Raw genomic sequence first — 13,117 nt, 5'->3', positions numbered from 1 at the left:
GTACACTTTCCTTACCCGTCAAATGATTCCTTGAAGCTTGGTATTCTTTGCGATGCTACGTGAGGATCCTGTTCCTCTCTGCTCTGTTTTCTCCAGCAGCTCAGTCGGACTCAGCAACATGTCAGCAGAGAGGTTTCGCATTTTTTCGAGCAGAGAAAACTTACTGTGTCAACACTGGAAAGTGGTACTTCGAAGCTGGAGGTGGGGAGCAAAACCACAGAAAGTATTGTGCTGTCAGAAAACAGTTTTCCATGTTTTCTGCACCATAGGCTTTGCTTACCTTAATGTGTAATCCACTGTGTGACTTTAATAAGGGCTTCAGACCTTCTCAGTTTATAGTTACTGACAGAAACTGCTGGTGCACTGCACTGATTCCTTCGATACAATATTCTCATATTTTGAGCTTACTTCACAATATGATGAAGAAATAAAACTGTATTTCACCTACAAGATATTTGTATTGCATACAATTACAACAAGTAGCAGAGTTGCTCAGTAGTTATATGAATATGACTGATTGTGTCTTTGAAGAATTTCTCTCTGTCTGTTCTAATTAAATGATTGTAGATGGATCATTGTGTATCTATGGCTCAAACAGAGCTGTCAGTTCGTGAGGGTCCACCGCAATGACGGACTCTCTCATGAAATCAGCATAAGTACATCCGTTAGTGGGAGGAAACATGCTCTAATCATGGTTTTCAAATATAGGCTACACACTTTACCAGGCCCACAAATGGAACATAGCATAGAATTTTTTTTTTTCAATCGCTATCATGCATTGTCAAAACTGAAGTCACATGTTCACAACTCTGAACGCAGCCTGCATTCCCATCCTTCAGTCTCAGCTCAACGTTAATCTCATCCCCAGAACTGTTCATCACCAACACAACAAACAGCTCAGACAATCTGGGGGGGGCGGAGGTAGATGGAGCTCAGACATCAGAGTGGCGGAGGTAGATGAGCTCGACATCCTGGGGGGGGGAGGTAGATGGAGCTCGACATCTCGGGGGGGGAGGTAGATGGAGCTCAGCACATCCGGGGGGGGGAGGTAGATGGAGCTCAGACATCCTGGGGGGGTTGGAGGTAGATGGAGCTCAGACATCCTGGGGGGGTTGGAGGTAGATGGAGTCAGACATCCTGGGGGGGGGAGGTAGATGGAGCTCAGACATCCTGGGGGGGGGATGGTAGATGGCGCTCAGACATCCTGGGGGGATGGAGGTAGATGGAGCTCAGACATCCTGGGGGGATGGAGGTAGATGGAGCTCAGACATCCTGGGGTGGGGGGGGAGGTAGATGGAGCTCAGACATCCTGGGGGGGGGAGGTAGATTGGAGCTCAGACATCCTGGGGGGTGTGGAGGTAGATGTAGCTCAGACATCCTGGGGGGGGAGCGTAGATGGAGCTCAGACAATCCTGGGGGGGTGGAGGTAGATGGAGCTCAGACATCCCTGGGGGGGGGAGGTAGATGGAGCTCAGACATCCTGGGGGGGGTTGGAGGTAGATGGAGCTCAGACATCCTGGGGGGTTGGAGGTAGATGGAGCTCGGACCACTCCTGGGGGGCGGAGGTAGATGGAGCTCAGACATCCTGGGGGGTTGGAGGTAGATGGAGCTCAGACATCCTGGGGGGGGGAGGTAGATGGAGCTCAGACATCCTGGGGGGGTTGGAGGTAGATGGAGCTCAGACATCCTGGGGGGCGAGGTAGATGGAGCTCAGGACATCCTGGGGGGGTTGCAGGTAGATGGAGCTCAGACATCCTGGGGGGTGGAGGTAGATGGAGCTCAGACATCCTGGGGGGGTGGAGGTAGATGGAGCTCAGACATCAGGGGGGGGGGAGGGGGGGGGGGGGGGGTAGATGGAGCTCAGACATCCTGGGGGGGGGGGGGGGAGGTAGATGGAGCTCAGACATCCTGGGGGGGTGGAGGTAGATGGAGCTCAGACATCCTGGGGGCGGAGGTAGATGGAGCTCAGACATCCTGGGGGGGTTGGAGGTAGATGGAGCTCAGACATCCTGGGGGGGGAGGTAGATGGAGCTCAGACATCCTGGGGGGTTGGAGGTAGATGGAGCTCAGACATCCTGGGGGGGGGAGGTTAGATGGAGCTCAGGACATCCTGGGGGGGTGGAGGTAGATGGAGCTCAGCATCCTGGGGGTGGAGGTAGATGGAGCTCAGCCATCCTGGGGGGGTGGAGGTAGATGGAGCTCAGACATCCGGGGGGGGGGAGGGGGGGGGGGGGTAGATGGAGCTCAGACATTCCTGGGGGGGGGGGGAGGTAGATGGAGCTCAGACATTCCTGGGGGGGGTGGAGGTAGATGGAGCTCAGACATCCTGGGGGGGTGGAGGTAGATGGAGCTTCAGACATCCTGGGGGGCGGAGGTAGATGGAGCTCAGACATCCTGGGGGGTGGAGGTAGATGGAGCTCAGGACAGTAGCAGAGAACCAGAATGCCACATTGTCACACACAACCAAATGTTCACTCTAAAAAGAAATGTCTGGACTCAACAAAAAAATCAACGCAAACAGTTTGCGTTAGTTCTTTTACGTTTATGGCAACCTCATCAGAAATTACATTTGAACCAACAATCTATATTACTTTGGGTCAATTCATTTTTTGTCATCAGTCAAAGATCATTTTAAGTACTGCTTACTTAATAAATGCAAGATTTTTATGTTGATTACTCAAATAAATTGGCTGCCCGCTTTTAAGTAGTTAAAATGGCCAGTTTTTTGATTAACCTTAAACGCGATACTTCAACATTTGGCAAATTGGCCCATTTAGGGCAATTCCCTAGTCATTTAGAACAGCATACTTACTTTTTTTGTGAGGGCGAGCTGTTGTTTATTCAGCGGTGGGTCTGAGGAGAGCTTCACGGCGGACATAATGGAAGTGGATGGTACAGTTGCTTCCCTCGTCAAACTCATCAAATACACAATCCAACAACCCCAAAACACTCGGATGGATACGTTATAATCCGCACATTCACTACGCTGTGAAACACCTACAAATAATATTGTAGCGTTACGACATTGAAGCAAATACTGGGAACTACTTTTTCTTTTGAAATCACTACGCCCAGACGCCATGTTTAGTAAGTAGTTCCGTCTTAACAATCTTTGCAAAAACCACTCAATCTCATAATTTTGCATCAATATTTCACAGTGTAGTGAATGTGTGGATTATAACGTGTCCACCAAAGTGTTCTGGGGTTGTTGGATTGTGTATTTGATGAGTTTGACGAGGGAAGCAACTGTACCATCCACTTCCATTATGTCCGCCGTGAAGCTCTCCTCAGACCCCCCGCTGAATAAACAACAGATCGCCCTCACAAAAAAAGTAAGTATGCTGTTCTAAATGACTACCGAATTGCCCTAGATGGGCCAAATTGCCAAAACGTTGAAGTATCGCTTTAATATTGTGATTATTGGGAATAGAATACTGTCATAGCCAATGTGGACTGATTCTGTACAGGAAGACACAGGCCTTTAATAACCCCAGAGGCATATGGGAACTGTTCTGTTGAACTCTATAGGTTTAGAGTAGTAGCAGGGGCAGATTAATGCTCAATACTTCTCATTCCAGGTTGACACAAAAAGTAACTAAACTATTTAGATTAACTGAACAACAAGAACACAACCAAACACAACTATCAATAACACTATTAACATCAGAAAATTGAAATAAATCATGAAATCAGTGTTTAAATCTTGAATATCTCATCCCAAACTCCCATGACGCATTGCGGCACTACCATCATCATTGTTAAATTCAATCAATCAATCAATGTCACAATCAATCAATGTCAGCCCAGTGTCACAACAGCAGCTGCCTCAGAGGCTTCAAGATGTTACATTGGTTGGTAAAATAAAAACAGTGAATAAGCATAATGTTAATATGTCAAATTCACAGTAACGAGACAAAACGAAGCAACCACCGCCTTAGACCCTCACATCCGGCAAGAAAAAACTCCAGAAACCCAGTGGGAAAAGAAGAACTCTTGGGGAGAACCACAGTATGGAGGGATCCCTCTCCCAGGGACGGACAGCTTTGGCAACAGCTAGCATGAGACAATAAGAAGTAAAGCCTAGGACAATGTTGAGTTCTTCAAAGAGCCTGCTTCCTTTATGCTGTGACCAACACTAACCACGCCGATGTGGTGTCCTTACCCCACTAGAACTATAGAAATAAATTTTACTCGCCATGAAATGTTGCTTGTATCGAGGTTTTTCATCCTGCTAACCCACTGTCCAACTGGTCCCGGCATGGTGTGTGGCGAGAGGGAACTTAAAATTGTGAAGTCAGTGTTGACAAAATTAAATTATCAAGCCAAGTTTGTTAAGTTATAATAAATTGAATTTTGTTTTAAACCCATCAACAATGAATTTTGAGTTCAATCTGCAAGCAAATTAAGTGATTGTAATTAGGAACATTTTTTATTTATTCATAACTTGAAAAAAATAAGTTTGAAACTTAGAAAGTTTATCATAACCAACTAATTACAATTTTTTACTTGGATCCATGTATTAAATCAAGTGGTGTTAAAAGCTTCTCTGAGTTACTTTTTAGAGTCTTGTATTTCGTGCATAATTTTGTATTTGTCCTGTTGTGAAAGATGTGCTGTAAAGGTGTTGTGTTTTGTAGGTGAACTCCAGCTGACAGAGTTCCTGATTGGCTAAAGGCTTTGTGTATTGACAGTTCGATCCACACGAGCTTCTGTTTAGCAGAAGAGTTTTGAACATGGACTTCAGCTTCCTCCCATGCTTGTAGCATCATTCATTCATTTTCCAAGCTGCTTGTCTTTTCAGGGTCTCGGGGGGCTGGAGTCAGTCCCAGCTACTTCGGACAAGGGCGGGGTTCACCTCCACCCTTGACAGTTCCACCGGTCTGCCACAGGGGCTGACACATATCGACAACATTCACTTTCACATTCAAACCAAGGGCCAGTTTAGGGTGATCAATTAACATGGGAGGAAGCCAGAGGGAGCTCACAGGACTGCAACAGCGCCATCAGTAGCGTTACCATCAGGGTGAGCTTGTGAGGAAATGCGTGTTAAAAGCTTAAGACATGGTGGAGAGCTTTGCTCACATCAGTCTGTCTGGGATTCAGACGGCAGGTTTTTATCCGGAATATTTCAGGCTACTCTCAGCTGAGTTTGAGGAAAGTGATCTTTGTGGAAGACACAGGTTTCTGAAGAGTTAAGCAGCTGAACACTGACCCTGACCTCCCTCCAGGTATTAACCTCTGGAGAGATGAGAGTGGGCTGGGCCAGACCGGGATGTCTACCGGACCAGGAGCTGGGATCTGATGACCAGGCCTTTGTGTTTGATGGCTTCAAGGTTCTGCAATGTGTCTTTACTCACTCAATCATTCTTTATGTTTACCTCTTGTTATTTTCTTTGTCATTAAACTATATCATCCTTTCCCCAGCCCATGTGGATTTTAATGGCTCAGTTTTAAAGCATGTGATCTGCTGTGCAGTACAGGCTGCAGTGCTCTGGGCTTCACCGAAACCAGCTTCACATTTTACACAAGCTCTAAAACTCTTCATGTCTCATCCATTCTGTCATCCATTCAGTGACGCTAAGAAAGGTGTGTGTGTGTGTGTGTGTGTGTGTGTGTGTGTGTGTGTGTGTGTGTGTGCGTGCACTGCAGGTGCAGCGCTGGCACCAGGGGAACGAGCACTTCGGCCGGGCCTGGCAGACGGGGGACGTGGTGGGCTGCATGGTGGATCTGAACGAACACACCATGATGTTCACGCTGAACGGGGAAGTGCTGCTGGACGACTCGGGCTCTGAGCTGGCCTTTAAAGACTTTGACCCTGGTGAAGGTCAGTGATGAGACACACTACCCTGGACCTGGGTATCAGCCGGGCAAAGCGGGCAACATGTGAGGATTTCACTAAAATGCAGGAACTCATTTCCTCAGTTTAGGCGTTCCCAGTTCTCCCTTCTTATTAGAACCATGACTGACATGAGCAGTCAGTACTGTCCTCACAGAAGGTTTGGAGTTTTTTTTCAACTTTACTTTTATTAACATTTTTTATAACATAAGAACAAGAACAACAACAATTAGTGTTGACATTAATACAATATTAAAAATTCATTATAATAGAGAATAATAAAAAAAAGACTTTGCTATCATGGTGTCCAAGATGGCAGAAATCATGAATTAAACATTCGTAACCATTTGCCCCATGTAGCTGAATAGCTGAACCAAAGTGCTGGTTGTAGCCTGACATGAACGTTAATCTCTCCAACTCCTGAGTTTTAAACCAGTTCTCAACTTTTGGCGGGTCTGTTTGGAGCGTTTGTGAGTGATTTTTTTTTTTTTTTTTTTGCTGTGGCATTAAAAATTTTAAGTATTTTCGTTGTTTTTTAGGTCTGTCGGTAGATTTCCAAGCACAATTTGGGATATTTTGAAAGTTTTTTTTTTTTTTTTTTTTTACAATTTTCAGACCAACTCCAGTTCATTTTTATACAGGACCAGATAATGTGTATATGGTGAGCACCCGTCTCACCACATCCCCTTTAAACACGTAGAACTATTTGAATTTATTCTGAGCTGTTGCTTTGGAGTTACGACAGTACCGTGCTTTCCAACTAAACTCTTGCCAGTGAGCAGAGCAAGAGGTGGTTTAAACAGCTTACTAGACCTTTTTCACAAAAACCGGAAATATGCAATCAGTGGGTAACTTTTCTTCTGGTCCAGCGCCAAGTCCCATTCATTTTCTCCGAGAGGGTCGCATTTTCAGTCCATGTCTCAACATTTAACAGCATTTCCTTCGCTGTGTGGAAAGGATGGTGGAAGAGAAGTCAGTGACAAAAAAGTCAAAGATGAAGAAAGGATACAAGTTTTTCCACGAAAACTTCATAGAAAAACACGAAGGTAAGTAGAGAGTTAGCATGTTAGCCTAAGTGCTACTGAACCCTAGCAACTGTACTTAGACATACTTTTTCATGTGTAGATCCTGATAACTGTATCCAAACATTTAAGTTTCATTTGCAGCATGACGACAACCGTCTGTTCTCTTTCTGGCTGTTTCAGTGAACGTCTTTCAGATATGATATTAGACAAATGCTATCATTGATTAGCCCAACAGCTAACAGCGTTAGCTCTCTGCTAACGTGTTTTTGTGCGTGTCTTATCGTCATCATAGTATCAAATGCATTAAAAAGCCAGCTGACAGTGGAGGGCAAGGTGCTGCCGGTGCAGAGGAAAAGCCAGGAGCCTCAAACCAGAGGTTTGACCACAGAGAGCAGAAGTTCCTGCCGTTGCAGCTGCTGCTGCAGCTCTCTGCTGACGGGCCGTCCATCCCAGCCTTATCTTATACAGCAAGCCTCGACTCCGCTCTTTTTCTTTGTCCTTTTATTTCACTTCATTCCACAGGTTATAAGTCTCGCTGCTGTTATCTGTTTCTATAACAGATCTGTGGCCAGAGGAGAGCATCCCCCACTCAACCAAACCAGCTGTGTGGTGTATTTCTATTGTACTGTGTGTGTGTGAAAATATATTGTAAAAGTTAGCTATTTTGGGGAAAAAAAGGGTTGTGGGAGGTGCACTGCAAATCGCCTTGCTATCAGCTGTTACCGTCTATTACCACCAGAGTTGGGGTCCGTTACTCAAAAAAGTAAAGAGTTACCCGTTACTAGTTACTTTTGAAAAAAGTAGTGCCTTACACTACTTGATTACTCCATGGAAATAGTAACGAAGTTACACTCCTCGTTACTGCATAGTGCTCCGCGGAGCTGTGCTCCCTTATATCCCACCGTGGAGCGCTGCCATGCGCAGGTCTGTGGATCAAAACGTTTTTTTTTTTTTTAACGAATGAAAAGAAAACACGTCTTTTAAAATGTTTTATCACCATTGGGATTTACTTCACGTGCTGACACGCCGTCCCCTGGACCACTGGAAGGAGGATTCTGTCCACTTTCGTAGTCCGGCTCTGATTGACTTCTAGCTAAGCTTCGAGCTAAGCTACTACGATGCTAACAGCTGGGAGCCAGAGACACAGGGATTTATGAGCTTGTCTAACTTTGTCAGTGACAGGGAAAGGGCGTGGGTCCCTGATCTTCGGAGTGTTCCTTTAAAAGGGGCATTTACAGTAGGAGGGAGTGCAGTGTTGTCAGGGCACAAAGTTATATAAGGCAACCAATTTTACGTTCACGGTTCCATCAGCCTGACCCGGGAGAGAGAGCCAGCAGCTGCTCGTATGGCCGCCGTTCATCTACTGGTGGTAAAAAAAAAAAAAAAAACTCTGCTTAAATAATAATATTCTGGTTGCTCTATTTGCAGTCATTGTAAAAGTAACGATCGTAGCGTTTCATTTGTAACGCTAGTTTGACTACCAATCTAGAAGGAGTAGTGCCGTTACACTACTCGTTCCCATCAAAAGTAATTTAACTACTTGTAACGCTCGTTACTTGTCGTTATATACCCAACTCTGATTACCACTGACAGTGACGTATCTCCACGATGTCTTGTTCATCATTCTTCTCCATTTCTGTACAGATGACGCTTGCTGTTGACAGTGGACGTCTGATGGCGTTTTCCTGTGGCTGTGCAGCAGGAAGAGGGTTGTTCAACCACGCTGTGGCCCTGCTTCATCAGACAGCGCATTACACACAGTCTGGCCTGCAGACTGTCCTCCATCTCTGGCCTGCATGAGCTACAGCAGTGGCACAGAGCGAGGACTCAGGTGGTGTTTAATAAGGTCGTTTATTTACTCTGTTTTCATGAAGTGCTTGTGTTTACCATATGTTGTCTTTTTTGTTTGTGTCCTGAAATTGATAAAAAAAAAAACAACACACACACACAGACTTGTATTACTACAATTCTCTGCAAAAATGAACATATTTCACCGTTGGTTTCAGGGAATTCATCCAGAACCTGTGAGTGATGTGGTGTGAAAGCCGACAGCAGCTGGTGAGAGGGGTCTTCAGTCCACACTGTACCAGGCATCTGCAGGTAATAATGTCCAACATTTCACTTTTGTGACAGCTAAATGCTAATGCCTTTGTGTAATGATGGCCAGGTGTAACTACTGTAACTACATTTTCCCAAAACAGAAGCACAAATAAGTCGAGGCTTTATGTATCTTTTTTTAGGACGGTTTCCGACCCTGACTTGATGGCGGCTGGACCCAGGCTGCATGAGGAACAACCCCGGCCTCTCAGTGCTCCTGTGCTGGATGGCTTGTCTGAAATAGAGCAGGTTCCATGGCCCTGTCCCACCTGGATGCCCCATGCCTTACCTTTATCCACATGAAACATCCAGTGATCTGATCCAGCACCACTCGGCTCCTGAACTCCCAGTTCTTCCTCCTCCTTGGTCTCAGGATTCCCTCTCTAACTTATACTTCTGTTGTCTGTTGTAAATATTTGCTGCACTGCTGTAACATGATTGTTTTGATATTTTATCACATTGATATTTTACAGTTTAGCATAGTGATCTAACATTGTACATACTTGTAAATGCACACATGGTGATTAGTTACACAGCTCATTTGATATTTCATTCGTTAAATGAATTGTTCAGAACATGGCCTTGGCCTGTATGTGTTTAAATCAAATGAATGGATTCTTATTGATAAAATATCTTAAGCCTCAGTTGAATTAATTGTGCTTGTTGCAGTGTGTATGATTTCACTTTTTCAGATGTGGTTGCACGGTTAAATTCAATCCTCTCCCCACAAAGGAACAGTAACAAAGAATGTGTTACATGGAAATCAATCAAACTTTATTTATACATCAATTCGACTGAAGACGGCCGGGACGGCAGGGAACACTCTGCAGTTTGGCTTCCAGGTCTCTGATGTAACCTGACACCTCATCCAGAACACCTGTGGTGATTCAGAAGAAAGATAATTCTGGTCTTTATACAATTTATTAAAATAATAGACCCTGTTGACACACACACACACATTTATATAAGAAAAATAAAATATATATGTAATCTGTTTACAACAGATGGAGTTTCTTACCTGCAGGAGGCGGGTCGCAGAGTCATGGTCCAGTTTATCCTCCATCGCTGCAGTTTCTCTCTGTTTGCTCTCCACTTCCTGGACAGACGCTCCACAGACTGCCGTGTGGAGCAGCGGCCGACACCGACTCCTGGTAGGAAGCGGTGTGAACTCATTCCAGCTGAAGAGACTTGGAACAGCATCAGTTTTGCGGCGGCTAACACTTAGCTCCTGGACGTAGCCGCCGGAGTGACATGTCGGCTGCAGACGTGCTGCTCCCCTCGTTAAGAACAAATCCGGGCCCCTCCCCGCCTAATGGCCTGAACCCACTTCTGTCTGACCTCTCCGTTCTTCGGAAACGAGTGAAAATTAAGATAAGGCTGCTTCAGCCCATTAGAAAAGCAACCGGGTACAGCATCGTTTGTTTTTAGCTTGTGGCAGTGCTACCGGAAGCAAAGTTACCCACTGATTGCGTATTTCCGGCTAAAAAACCAGGAAGTGTGAAAAAGGTCTCTTATTTTGTCCCATTGCTCAAGTGATATGTCCACGTTTATTACCTCCGCCAGGAGGTTATGGAATCACGTCCGTCTGTGGTTTGTGGTTGGTTGGTTGGTTGGATTGTTAGCAACATTACGGAAAAAGTAATGGACGGATTGCAATGAAACTTAGTGGAAAGGTGGATCTTGGGCTAACTTAGAATTGATTAAATTTTGGTGATGATCTGGATCACTGTCTGGATCCAGGAATTTTTTAAAGGATTCTTTATCATTTAGAGATAGGCAGTCTTTCACATGGTTGGGCAGGCCCGCCGACAGGGGGCGACAAACACCTGGTTCACACAGGACACGCCGCTCGCGGAAGCGGAAGTACGAAGCACCCAGTTTCAGATCGGCGCCCGTGTTAACCTAGCTGACGGTTCATACCGGCGCGTGTAGCGGCTCGCGCCGTGGACCGCCAGCTGTGAAGCTGGACAGAGCAGATCGCGTCAGACGGGAAGTCAGGAACGGAAAATACGAGAGAATCCGGTCAATTTTCAAATTAAAATGAAGTAAAATAACATAAATTATGTTGCTTTTCGGTTTTCCTTTTCAGATAAGCACACACACACACACACACACACACACACAGGGAGAGAGGGCGAGAGAGAGAGGCACCGCACGCTGCAGCGCTCCACTCCGATCACAGTGTTGTGTTATTATATATCGTGTTCTTATTGTTGCTGGTGACTGATTTCAGCTGTGGCGGAGGTCTGCTATGGAGTCAAATTAATGCCAAACCTCTCCAACACAAAAAATGTGTTTTATTCACAGCCAATGATTCACAAACAAACTCAGTCTGTTTTGCAAAAGCAAAATATCATTCACAAAAAAAAATGATTTGACTGAAAATTTTCGAACATTTTTTTTTTTAAGTGAAACTTTGTGCTTTCTTCTCAATTTAGATTTGAACAATGTCCTTTATAACAAACAGCATCGATATTATGGTTCAGCCAAATCTACACCACGGTTAAATTTCTCTTAAGATTCATAAATTTGTATTAATTAAATCTTTTGTTTTGACTGATTTGCTGTCTTTTTTTTAAACAGGGATTTAAGAGTATCTCTTTATAAAGATAAAACTGTCCAGAAAGGATTATTGAATTGCTCTGATATTTATACCCTCAAATGGAGGCTGAATGGACTCAAATATTTGTGACAACCTCTATATGTCAGTGGCTGCATACTGGTTGACTCTGTAGGATACATCTGTACTTAAATTCCTCCTCATCTCTCTCTAAGGCACACACGACGGCTGGTGGATGCCCCGTGCACGCCACTCATGTGGGTTCAGTAGCACAGCTTTTTGTCATCGTTTAACACACAACCACATCCATGCACACACTGATAACTGACAATCTGTGAAGTTTTTCACATTTTGTAAACAAAAAGTGTTTCGCCCTGCATCCTGGCCTCTTCGCCGGTCTTTGTTGCAGACTTGGAGCTCCTGGTTGTAAAACACACAGCTTCACTGTGAGGTAAGGCTGGGCTCTGTACAGGCAGGTAAAACAGTCTCTCTGGTCTCTTCACTGCTTTAACAGCAGCAGAAACCAGCATTAATGAAATCATAGATATGAATCAATATAATTAGAGTGGGAAATATTAAAAAAGACTGGCTTGAGTTTGAAACAGTTTAATACAAAAATAAAATCTTTATTGACAATGATATTCTGCAATAAAATCATTCAGGAACTGACAAGAATTTGTAGTGAAAATAAAACTGCATGAAACTGAAGAGGAGCAAACACAACAGAAAGTGTAAAGCTGGCCTCCACACAGCTCCAGAATGAGGAGACTTTGACAGGGTTTCCTTATCCTTCATCCCACCAGCATCTTTGTCCACCTGCCACAGTAAAAACAAAACGGAAATTATAAAAGAAAACACCACTGAACAAGCCCTAAAATACTAAATTAATATATTATATAATCAGGAAGCAGTCTTGGGTGTTTTACTTGTCATCAATAGGATAACGCCTGTTAAAGCTGGAACAGAGCAGAACCTTCCTGCAGTCAGCATCAAACAAAACATTTTTTCCAATTCAGGAAGACCTTAAATTTCACTGTGGTTCACTTCAAGTCCCAATTTCTCATTTACTGTGTCATAATTCATTCATTTTAACTTAATTTTGTAAAGAAAAAAAACACAATCAAGAGTCTGTCTTTTTTGTTTCACTGTGAATTCAGACAAAACATTAGTGAATTTATTCTATTTTATTTGGATGTTTCAGACTTCCAAATACATCTAAAGTTTCTCAAGCAGGTTCCAGTCACCTTGCTCTTGTAAGTTAACATTGCCTCAGTGGCTCCACTTTGGCACCAGTCTGCTAAAAAACATGCATTTTAGGATTACAATATTTTTGTCAGATTTGCCCCTTTTTTCACATCTTTTTTTTTTTTTTACCATCCCTTAGTATTTTATTTTACCGAGATTTTGACTTAGGCCATGGTAGAAAATAACGGAGAACTGACCATGGTTCGCCGCATTAGCGCTGTCAGCACAAAGTACAGCAGACTTTCTCCTGCAGGGCGACCCACTGCTCCATGCATGGCGCGTCCGGTGCAGGTAGCCTGTCACTAACGGATCAGAAACACACGCATACACACCAAAAAAAAACCACTTTCCAGT

At 44.3% G+C, this 13,117-nt stretch overlaps 1 protein-coding gene across 1 annotated transcript in view; it reads left to right on the top strand.

Moving 5' to 3' along the window:
• LOC115392908 (ryanodine receptor 2-like) overlaps positions 1 to 13,117 on the top strand; it is a 274,406-nt gene that overhangs the window by 120,400 nt on the left and 140,889 nt on the right. Inside the window, 4 exon segments of the mRNA XM_030097575.1 lie at positions 97 to 201; positions 869 to 921; positions 5,229 to 5,333; positions 5,650 to 5,824. Of these exon segments, the coding sequence (XP_029953435.1) occupies positions 97 to 201; positions 869 to 921; positions 5,229 to 5,333; positions 5,650 to 5,824 (438 nt within the window).

The sequence above is a fragment of the Salarias fasciatus genome, chromosome 8 (assembly GCF_902148845.1).
Source record: "Salarias fasciatus chromosome 8, fSalaFa1.1, whole genome shotgun sequence".
Taxonomy (NCBI): Eukaryota; Metazoa; Chordata; class Actinopteri; order Blenniiformes; family Blenniidae; genus Salarias; species Salarias fasciatus.
This window is presented reverse-complemented; position numbering and strand designations above follow the sequence as displayed.